Source organism: Mustelus asterias, chromosome 24, assembly GCF_964213995.1.
Source record: "Mustelus asterias chromosome 24, sMusAst1.hap1.1, whole genome shotgun sequence".
Lineage (NCBI taxonomy): Eukaryota > Metazoa > Chordata > Chondrichthyes > Carcharhiniformes > Triakidae > Mustelus > Mustelus asterias.
The window spans coordinates 35,513,373-35,525,191 of NC_135824.1; the positions used below are offsets into that span (position 1 = coordinate 35,513,373).

General features: G+C 48.1%; 1 protein-coding gene across 1 annotated transcript in view; it reads right to left on the reverse strand.

Annotated features, from left to right (window-relative positions):
- The window catches only part of il16 (interleukin 16), a 125,564-nt gene extending 119,602 nt beyond the window's left edge, over window positions 1-5,962 (reverse strand). Inside the window, exon 1 of the mRNA XM_078241880.1 lies at window positions 5,869-5,962. Coding sequence (XP_078098006.1) covers window positions 5,869-5,962 — 94 coding nt within the window. The remainder of the gene's footprint in view (window positions 1-5,868) is intronic.
- Window positions 5,963-11,819: the final 5,857 nt, after the last annotated feature.

Below are 11,819 nucleotides of genomic sequence, written 5' to 3' on the forward strand. Positions count from 1 at the left end.
AACGTGCAAACTCCATACAGACAGTGACCCGAGGCTGGAATTGAACCTGGGTCCCTGGCGCTGAGAGGCAGCAGTGATAACCACTGTGCCACCGTGCCGCCCTAATTTTAGCCGACTGTAGGTGACCACAGGCTCATATAATCCAGGGCACTGTGGGTTTCATCAGCGTACGTGTAGAAGCTGATAAACAATGTTGCCAAAATTTTGTGGACTATGTTTGGCATTGAAAAGGCTGAGGGGATTAGAAATCTTCTCACGGATCCAGAGACTGTTGAGAGGGGATCTAATAAACATTCCAAAATTCCAAACAGCTTTGAGAGTCTAAACAGTGACAGATTGTTTCCTCTGGATTGTAAATTGGTAACAAAAGGCATTGACTGAAAATGATCACTAATCGAATAGGAAAGGGTGATTATGTACATCCCAGGTGATTAGGACATGGAACACTTTCCCACAAATGGTTTTCAAAGCAACTTAGAGTGCCTTCAACATAATAAAACATCCCGAAACACAACCAGATCAAATCTGACAGCGAGACACGTCAGGAGATTTCAGATCAGGTGATCAAAAGCTTGGTCAAAGAGGTTGATTTTTAAGGAGCGCCTTTGAGGAGGAACGTGAGGAGAAGGGCATGCCTTGGCAAACAGCGAGTAATGGGAAAGTTTTTAAAATTTATTTTATTAGTGTCACAAATCGGCTCATATTAACACTGCAATGAAGTCACTGTGAAAATCCCCTAGTCGCCACACTCTGGTGCCTGTTCGGGTACACTGAGGGAGAATTTAGCATGGCCAATGCACCTAACCAGCACGTCTTTCGGACTGTGGAGCAAACCGGAGCACCCAGAGGAAACCCACGGGGAGAGCGTGCAGACTATGACCCAAGCCGGGAATTGAACCTGGGTCCCTGGTGCTGTGAAGCAGCAGTGCTAACCATTGTGTCACCGTCCCACCCCAGGGAGCCAATCGGATTATTTTAAAATGCTCTCATTTTGGCCAGAATCTTGCCATCTCAGTAAGCAAAGACGTAGTTCTGGAAATATGGATTCTTAAGATAAGGACAAAGCAAAAATCCCAAATCACAGAGAAGTGATTGCATTGCCTATAAAGTGTATTTGAAATAACCATGACAATGGTTTCTGTCGTGAAGCCTTGATGCCCAGTTTATGGGGCTTCCCACAGCTATCACTCCCAGCTGTCTCAAGATGCTCAAATAAGTAAACAGAATGCTGGCGATGTATCGAAGGAAGGCTATTGATCTGAGACATTAGGTTTGTGTTATCTCGTGCTGTTACTTAACCCATATGTACTAACACTGCGTCCACTGAGTTGGACTAAAGTCTCTTAGTCCCAGACCTCAGTAGTGCCACATTTCCTTATACAATAGCTCCCGGAATGTAGTACAAAATCGCCTCCCTTTGGAATAGAACAAGCTAAACAGACACAAATCACACCAGATTCACATCATAATCGATAGCAAGACTGTTCTTCACAGAGTATTCCAAGACTTGCCCTTTATCCATTTAACATGAGTTTTAACAAATGGTAACAGAGCAACCAATGAGACGAGAGACAGATCTCCGGGAGCGATGGTTTCCATGCCCGGATATTAAAGCAGTAGGTGAGGGAATTGTAACTCCAGTCATGATCTTGATTCAGGGACTGATTCAGGAAGTGTCACCATGGATTAGGAAATGGTCAGTGTTGTACCAGTGTTTAAGGAGGGTGGGAGAGATAAACCAGGGAATTATAATCCTAATGTTGTGAGGGCGAATCTGTTATTGGGGACAGAGTGGTAGAGAACTTGGACAAACATGAGTCGATTAGAGAGAGCCAGCTTGAATTTGTAACGGGTAAACCACGCCCGATCAACCAAGGTTCACTATTTGAAGAGGTCTCTAACACGCTGGGTATTAGAGTTCCAATGAATGTGGTTTAAATGGATTTCCAGAAGGCATTCGGTCAGCAAATGTGTGCATAAATTACAGCAGATGGCATTGGAGTCAAATTAAGTGACACCACAACAGCATCCCTCCCACACTTGGCAAGATACATTTTCTAACCCATCATTAGACCATAAAACATAGGAGCAGAAGTGGGCCATTTAGCATATCGAGCTTTTTCCATCATTCAATGAGATCACGATTGATATGATATGATAATCCTCAACTCCATTTTCCTGCCTTATCTCCATAACCCTGGATGCCCTTACTGATTAAAAATCTGTCTGTCTCAGCCTTGAACATGCTTAACGACCCAGCCTCTACAGCCCTCTGTGGTAAAGAATTCCACAGATTCACTCCCCTCTGAGAGAAGAAATTCCTTCTCCTCTCTGTCTAAAATGGGTGACCCCCTTACTCTGAGATTGTGCCCATGAAGGATGAGAGGGTCTCCTGGTATTGAGAGAAACAAAGCAATAGGAGCTATTAAACTTGAGTGTGATGCCAATAGTATAAGCTTTCTAATAGTATAGAGCACCTTTATAGCAATGAAATGTGTTTTAATAAACTTATATCACTTACTTTATTTGCAACAACTAAATCCACCAAACCTTTCGTCGAATGTATGAGAGAATCAACCTCTTGGAATGACAGTCCAGCCAATGAGGAGCCATTCACCTCAAGCAGTGTATCTCCGGGGCTGAGTCTGCCGTCTCTAAATGTAACATTGAAGAGAATTCACAAAGTGAATACTGAGAACAGCATTGTAAAGAATAATTAATAACACATTATTCCATTCCATGAGTGTTCTGCCCGAAGGCAGCTCCTTGGCTGATTATCTGCTGATGTTTCATCCTGAGCCAACTGCTTGGCAGCTTTTTGTCAGTTGCGGTTTGATATTTCCTTCTGCTCTCAGGGACGGGCCCTGAATCTAGCTTAGCCGGACCTTCTACAGCTTGCCTTATGTACCCAATGCTCTCCTCCCCTTCCTCTCGACTGGGAGGACTCACAACTGGGTGGCACGGTAGCACAATGGTTAGCACTGCTGCCTCACAGCGCCAGTCACCTGGGTTCAATGATCTGGCTTGGGTCACTGTCTGTGCGGAGTTTGCATGTTCTCCCCGTATCTGTGTGGGTTTCCTCCGGGTGCTCCGGTTTCCTCCCACAGTCCAAAGATGTGCGGGTTAGGTTGATTGGTCATGCTAAATTGACCTTAGTGCTAGGGGCATTGGTAGGATAAATGTGGGGTTACGGGGATAGGGCCTGGGTGGGAGTGTGGTCGGTGCAGACTCGATGGGCCGATTGGCCTCCTTCTGCACCGTAGGGATTCTATGATTCTATGAACTCACTTCCCCACAGTCCAAACCCCTAATGAAGCAGAGGAACAGCAATAGGCCATTCTGCCCCTTGATTCCATGCCACTTTACAGTGAGATCCTGGCTTATCTCCATTTTAACTGTCTTTACCCACTTCCTGTAACCTTTAGTACCCAGCTTGCCTGCACAAAAATCTAATAGTCTCTGTTTTGAAAGTTCCCACATACCTTCCAATCCCGCGTCAACAGCCTTTTGGGGAGATTGATCCAGTTTTTACTCCCCTTTGCTGGAAGAAGTTCTCCCCTATACCATCCTTGAATGATCTAGCTTTAATCTCCTCTGTTATCCAATCTCTGCAAAAGCTTCAATTTGAGGATAAGGGGCAAAACTTTTAGAACTGAGGTGAGGAGAAATTTCTTCACCCAGAGGGTGGTGAATGTGTGGAATTCACTACCACAGAAAGTAGTTGAGGCCAAAACATGGTGTGATTTCGAGAAGAAGTTAGATCTAGCTCTTGAGGCTAAAGGGATCAAGGGATATGGTGGAAGGGGGGGATCAGGGTATTGAATTTGATGATCAGTCATGATCATAATGAATGGCAAAGTAGATTCGAAGGGCTGAATGGCCTACTCCTGCTTCTAGTTTCTATGTTTCTACCATTAGTAAACATTCAAAAACAGAATGCCAATATTTCTAAAATGACTGAACGTTCCAGCAGTTTCTTGTAGTTTAGTTTGGTGTGCAGGATGTTCAGTTGGACAAAGTATGAGTGCGTTTACAGTTATAAATCTCCTGTGGCAGCTATATCATTAGCAGAGGGGACAGACACTACTTACAGAGACCACGGGGTTTGATACCGACAGGGACTGAAGAGGTCACAGACCCACCCAATGATGCAATGTATGAGGGAGTGAACCAAAACAGGTCAATGGGTGATACTTTACCATCATTTTCAGGTGAAAAAAATTGGTAAAGTTGGGCATGAAGCAAGTAGCGCGATCTGCGCCCGTTTTCACGCCGGTTCGACTTTACCAAGGCCCACAAATGGGCGTGATCAGGAGGGCTCTGCGAAGGTTGGGGGGGGGCGGGGTGCTGTTGCTGATCACGGTGTCCGATGTCCGATTTTCAGCACGGACCCGGGTCTCAGCACTGACCTCAGGTGGCGGGGATGCTGCTGGGTCCTAGTGCACACTGCTCCAGTTGGGGGATGTGCTGGAAGCCCTTTGAAATGGCAGTGCCGCAACCTCAGGACTTTTCAAGCAGCAGCGTCTGTCCTCACTACTGCATGAGCTCTGGGTGTGTGTTACTGGGGGGAGGATGGGCGGGGGGAGCTGTGTTGCTGGGGGATGGGGGGGCTGTGTAAGTGGGGAATGGTGGGGCTGTGTTGCTGGGAGGCCTGTGGGGGGGAATGGGCAGTGTGGGTAGTGTATGTTGCTGGGCTAGGGGCAAGCAGCATTCTTTAACCTCTCCATGAGACTCTCCCCTTCTCCAAATCCCGCCTCCCCCCCCTCCCCCCTTTTAGAGTGACGAGATGGCTTTTGCGATGCAACCGGTCGATCTTGCTGTTCTTTTGGTTGCTGCTGGAGCTGAGGAGGAGGAGCAGGAGAAGAATTGCAGGCACAGGAAACCCAGGCCTTACCACTGGCAGGAGTAGAAGGATGTTGAGATGCCGGCGTTGGACTGGGGTAAACACAGTAAGAAGTCTCACAACACCAGGTTAAAGTCCAACAGGTTTATTTGGTAGCAAACGCCACTAGCTTTCGGAACAGGCTGTCTTGAAGGGACAGCCTGTTCCGAAAGCTAGTGGCTTTTGCTACCAAATAAACCTGTTGGACTTTAACCTGGTGTTGTTAGACTTCTTACTAAGGAGTAGAAGGAGGCAGGAAGTGGCTGCCATTCGCCCAGAGGGGCGGTGGGGGGGTGGGCGCAGGAGAAGGAGGGACCGGAGACCCGGCAGTTCCGCACACGATTGTCATTTGAACAGATATTGGACACCGTGCGCTGCCAAAGGCTCCACCTCCGAAAGGAGAGAGTGCAACACCTGTGCCACTTGTTGCAGGACTTGGCACCTCAGGGTGGGAGAGGGGGAGGGGGGGGGCACCCACTTTCAGTGGCTGTCAAATTGACGGCTGCTTTAAAGTTTTATGCCACTGGCTCCTTCCAGACCCCCAGTGGAGATGTCTGTGGCATTTCACAATCTGCTGTCCACACCTGTGTCAAGGACATCCCCGGGCTGGGCAGTGCGTCAAATTACTGGATCTGGCGGGGAAGCAGCATTTATTTTGGTTTTTGCGCATGCGCAGTTGGAGACTCCGATGGGAGCTGCAGGATTTTGGGTGCGTTAAGCCCCGCCCACAGGCTTCTGCGGTGAGAATCAGACTTGCTCAAAATCCTGCAGCCAGAGTGCGTATGGGGGGGGGTGGGGGGATGGGGGGGGGGGGGGAGGGGGGGGAGCGGGTGGGGCTGAAAACACACCCAAAAAATGGATCTGAGACTCTCCCAGTTTCAACTCCGCCCAGCGCTTAGACAAAAAAAACGGTAAAATACCACCCAAAGTGTTTAAAAATCAGAAATGAAACATTTGGGGGACGGTCCGGGAGACTCGAGCGGTACCCGTTTCACCGGCTCCCCGCTGGCCACCACGGCCTCCAGGTGTCTCCAGCCACCGGATTTCCGGCAGCGTCAGCTCCACACCAGATATCCACATTGAGTTGCATAATTTAAGCAAATGCTGATTATAATATATTTAACACGTAATTAGTGGGCCCTGGACTGAAGTCTCTGGGCCTGCTGGAGCTTTCCCCGCCCAGGCCAGGAGTGGTTCACTCCAGCAGAGTTTACAACAGCTCTCCACTTGCGGGGAGCCGGTGGTCGGACCCTTTTGGAGTGAAGGAGGGCCATCAAGGCCCCCCAGGAGGTCAGGGGTAAGGGGGGGGGTGCCTCCTGGGCATTGCCAGCTTGGCAGTGCCAGTCTGGTCCCCTGGCACTGCTCAAGAGACAAAGTGGCAATGCCCAGGGGGTAGCTTGGCAGTGTCCACCGGGCATCGGGCAGTGTCAATGAGAGCGGTGCCTAATGTGGTGGTGCCACTTTGTGGGGGACAAAGGGCAGAGGGATCAGTGACAAAGGGAGGGAGACCAGCGATAAGGGCTGGGTGTCGGTGTGGGTGGGGGGGGGGGTGCGAGGCTGGCCCGGGTGGCCAGCGATCGGGCCGTTGAGGGGGGGGGCGGTTGGGGGGGCAGCGATGCGGGGCTGCAGGACTGGCCACTGATCGAGCTGGCCAGCAATCGGGAGGCCGGCAGTGCGGGGCCAGTGCGCACACGCCGATCTCCGCTCTGACAGATCAGCACATGCGCAGTGGCCCGCTCAGCGCTATGCTGCCAGCCTCTTCCAGCAGGAATAGGCCCTGCCTCCAGAATCATGCTAGGGCCCTCTGCAGTGCACAGAGTGTGGGAGATTCATTCTGAAAACCCTGCTGAAAAAAGCAGCGGGATTTACTCCAGTTTGTACGTGAATTTGGCACTTAGAATCTTTTTGGGAGAATCCCATCCTTGGTTTGGAATGTGGAAGAGAACATTTGCTCAGGCAATGCCTCATGACTTAAGTACTCATGTTTTCAATAGGAACATTAGGAATTTAGCAGATGGAAGAAAATCACCACAGTCCAGGTGAGACCATTCGAAAACTCCAGATAAAATCCTACAGCAGTCAGTCAGTGTTATCATGCTAATTTTCCTCATTGAACATCAAAGGCCGGTTCCCTTTGGAATGAAATAGGATAACTGACATGGAAAATTGAGAAAAAAGAGCCATTCGCTCAGTACATTGTGAGCCCCCTCACCACATGGGCTGGTTGAGTCTCAGAGTTCAGCCACACGGCGGCTCTCCATGCCTGAGCTGTCGTTATCATTTAGGGTGCAGTTATTTTCCACTTTCTTTTACCAATGCAAAGCTGTTTCTGGAGTGCACTATCATGGAGGTGGGTGTATACATTCATGATGTGGAGATGTGGAAAGCTGTGTGGCTTTTGCTACCAAATAAACCTGTTGGACTTTAACCTGGTGTTGTTAAACTTCTTACTATACATTCATGTACGTTGATCTACTGACCCAGGAAACTATCTTATACCAATTGGTGAATCTGTGGAATTCTGTAACGCTGTAGAGGCTGGGTCATTGAGTATGTTCAAGGCTGAGATAGACAGATTTTTAATCAATCAGGGAATCCAGGGGTATGGGGAAAAGGCGGGAAAGTGGACTTGAGGATTATCACATCAGATCAGCCATGATCTCATTGAATGATGGGGTAAACTCAATGGGCCGAATGTCCTACTTCTGCTCCTGCGTCTTATGGTCTAAATTTGAAGTTGCACCAATCCAAAACTGCACTTGACAAGCGCCTAGCAGCTTAGTTTAGCCATCATGGATGGACGTTCTGGGGTCTTGCTGCCCATTTATGCCCAACATTTGATGAACCCTCCAGGCAGGAAAGGCCATTCTGGAAGAACAAATGCCAAAAGCAGCACTCTTTACTTTAACTTTATCAGTGACACAGCAGAGTAGAACTTTCCCCTTAACCTGGAGTGGTAATCTGGCAAAGTCTGCCACTCACCCTTTAGAGAGCACGCCCAATTTTCACCCCATTGTAGAATTGGTAACAGAGAGGGGAGTTTGATATCAGTGCATTGTGCCCCTGGTCATTGGCAGCTAGTTACTTCCGAGCATTAGCGTCAAACTCTAACCTCTGCATGACCTGAGGTCAGATGCTGATCTGAGGTTACTGAAGAGCAGGAAAAAGAGGCCATTCTTCAGCAGAGAAGGGGCCACCCGCATATCGAGGGAATTACCTGTCGGCAGCGCCTCCGCTGATCACATGGTTAACTGTTATGGTAGAGGGTTCATTTCCATCCACGCCAATCCTAATCCCTAATTCCTTTTCTCCTGTGGCTATGTACAACCTCCAGGCACCCAGTGCAGACGCCTGTCGAAGCAACACATGCTGTTTACATTCAGCAAAGCAAATCCACAATATCCAAATGTAATGAATTCAGATTCAAGGTAAGCTTTTTTTTTACCAGAATGGCTTCTTATTAAGCACTAAAATTATTAGCAATTTCAGCTGTGCCAGGAACACACAACAATCTACATTTACAGTCATGCGTGACTTTAATCATAGAATCCTACAGTGCAGAAGGAAGCCATTCGGCACCGAGCACAATCCCAGCCAGGCCTTATCCCCAGAACTCCATGCATCTACCCTACCTAGTCCCCCTGACACTAAGGGGCAATTTAGCATGGCCAATCCACCTAACCCACACATCTTTGGAGTGTGGGAGGAAACCAAAGCACCCAGAGGAAACCCACACAGACACGGGGAGAACATGCAAACTCCACACAGACAGTGACTCAAGCCGGGAATCGAACCTGCGTCCCTGGCGCTGTGAAGCAGCAGTGCTAACCACTGTGCCACCGTGCCACCCTAATCTACATAAAGGCACAGTAGCAGTAATACTGTGGCTGATGAATTCCTGGAGTGTGTACAGGATGGCCTTTGGACCAAAATGTTGAGGAACCAACTAGGGAACAGGCTCGCCAAGATTTGGTATTGTGCAATGAGAAGGGATTAATTAAAAATGTTGTCTGGGGTCCTTTGGGGAAGAGTGACCATAACATGATATAATTCTTTATTGAGATAGAAAGTCCAATCAAAAACTAGGGCTCTAAATCTAAACAAAGGAAACTATGAGGACATGATCAGTGAATCGGCTGTGACAGATTGGGTAACTTAATTGAAAGGCTTGACAATGGATAGGCAATGGTTAATATTTAAGGAAAGAATGCATGCATTGCAACAGTTCCTCTCTGGTACAACAACACAACAAGAAAAGTGGCCCAAATATGGCTAACAAAGTCAAGAATAGTATTGGATCCAAAGTGGAATCATATAAAGTTGCTAGAAAAAGTAGCAAGCTTGGGGATTGAGAAAAGATTAGAATTCAGTAAAGGAGGACCAAGAGATTGATTAAGAGGGGAAGATAGAAGCTGAGAATAAACTTGTATGTAACATAAAAGCTTCGAAAAGTAGATAAAAACAAAAAGATTAGTGAAGACAACAAATGCAGGTCCCTCACAGACTGAAATGGGAGAATTGACTGAGAAGAGGAGACATTTTTTCACTCAGAGGGTGGTGAGCATGTGGAATTCTCTGCCACAGAAGGCCAAGTCACTGCATGTATTTAAGAAAGAAATAGATTTCTAAACACTAGAGGCATCAAGGGGGACGGGAAGAGTTTGGTGTTGAGATAAAGGATCAGCCATGGATCATATTGAATGTCAGAGCAGGCTCGATGGGCCGAATAACCTACTCCTGCTCCTATTTTCTATATCCCAAGGTTCTTCACAGGAGTGCTAAGTCATACTATTTGACACCAATGAGGAGGGATCAGGACAACTATGGGCGGCACGGTGGCACAGTGGTCAGCACTGTTGCCTCACAGCGCCAGGGACCCGGGTGCAATTCTGACCTTGGGTCACTGTCTGTGTGGAGTTTGCACGTTCTCCCCGTGTCTGCGTGAGTTTCCTCCGGGTGCTCCGGTTTCCGCCCGCACTCCAAAGATGTGTGGGTCAGGTGGATTGGCCATGTTAAATTGCCCCTAAGTGCCAGGGAGATTAGCAGGGTAAATATATGGGGTCACAGGGATAAGACCTGGGTGGAATTGATGCCGGTGTAGGCTTGATGGGTTGAATGGCCTCCTTCTGCACTGTAGAGATTCTATGATTCTAACTGAATCAAAAAGGTAGGTTTTCAGAAATGTGTGGGCAGAGGAGTGATGGAAAGGTTTAAGAATGGAATTCCAGAGGTTTGCAAACATTCAGATCATTTTCCATTCCCAGTAATGTACTTACACCTTTAGTCACACTCACTTGTGGTGCTCTGTGGTGCGGCCACCAGTGATCCATTATGAACTCTATCCACTGTTAACTATTAGTTGATACATGATCCACTCTTGTACATATTAATTAGGTCTCTATCTTGCTCTATAGTTACCCTCCAATCCAGAAGAGATTTTGTCGAATTTTTTGGTAACAGTTGGAGAATTTGCATGACTTAAAGCAATGTGACACCAAATCCAATTACATAATCGGAGCAACTAAATGATCATGCAGAACAACTCAACAAAGCCTTACTTTATCAGGAAATGTTAGCTCCATAAAAAATCAATATAAAATATGACCAACAGAAGCATCACAAAGACAGAAAGCATATCCAAACACAAAAAGGCTTATTGTAACTCTGTGAAAAAAAAAGGGTTTATGATCATGAGCACTGATTGATTCATCAGTAATCTTATCATACAATGTGGGTTGCAAGTTCATCTGTGCCTTGCCTGAGTTATGCTCTTCCCCTTGTTCTGTGGCTGTAAAGGGGATGGAGCCAATTATATTGGACCTCTGTGTCCACATCACATTGCCTCTGAATACCTGGGGCTTTTCCGAATAGATAGGGGCTGCCTTGCCATGTTAATGAGAAAGGAGAATGCGCTGGATACCCTTCCCTAACCCCTTCACTGTTCAGAGGGTCTGAGGAAGCACAGGGTAAACTGATGCATTAATTGTTTGCTACTGTGATGAGGTGAAAGCAGATGCATCCCATTGAAAATCCTCACCTCACACAGTGAAATTATTATATTGCTGGCATCATGGCAACTCTTTCCACTGAACATTACAGCTTTCAGCCCAAATGGGAACTGTGCATCTGCAACAGTTTGCAATGTATCTGCTCAAACCCATCATCACCAGTCCAACTCTGAGGCAGAATAAATGGTAAAGGCAGCAAATCTCAGTGTGATAACTGGTTTATTCAATGTCGCTGCTACCAATCCTTCTGTAGTTTCATCCGCACTGAGAACTCTGCCCGGAATTCTTCATAAAGGGAACCACTTGCTTTTATTTACTGTTTTAAAGGGATTGATTGGATGGGAGATGCTACACTAACAATATAACCAATGGCTTCTGCAGTGGCTTTTCCTCTCACTCCTGCACAGTTATCTCTGGTTTCCTCCAAGGATCTACCCTTGACCTCCCCATTTTTCATCTAATTCTCCTTAGCAACACCATTCAAAAACACGTCAGCTTCCTGGCACTGCCCTGAGCACTGCCCTGAGCACTGCCCTGAGTACTGCCCCCTGGCTCTGCCCCCTACCTCTGCCCCCTGGCTCTGCCCCCCTGGCTCTGCCCCCCTGGCTCTGTTCCTTGGCTCTGTCCCCGGCACTGCCCTCAGCACTGCCCTCTGGCTCTGCCCCCGGCTCTGACTCTTGGCACTGCCCCCTGGCTCTGACCCTGGCTCTGCCCCCTGGCTCTGCCCCCTGGCTCTGACCCTGGCTCTGCCCCCTGGCACTGCCCTCAGCTCTGCTCCCTGGCTCTTTCCCCTGGCTCTGCCCCCTGGCTCTGCCCTCAGTACTACCCCCTGGCTCTTTCCCCTGGCTCTGCCCCCTGGCTCTGCCCTCAGTACTGCCCCTTGGCTCTTTCCCCTGGCTCTGCCCCCTGGCTCTGCCCTCAGTACTGCC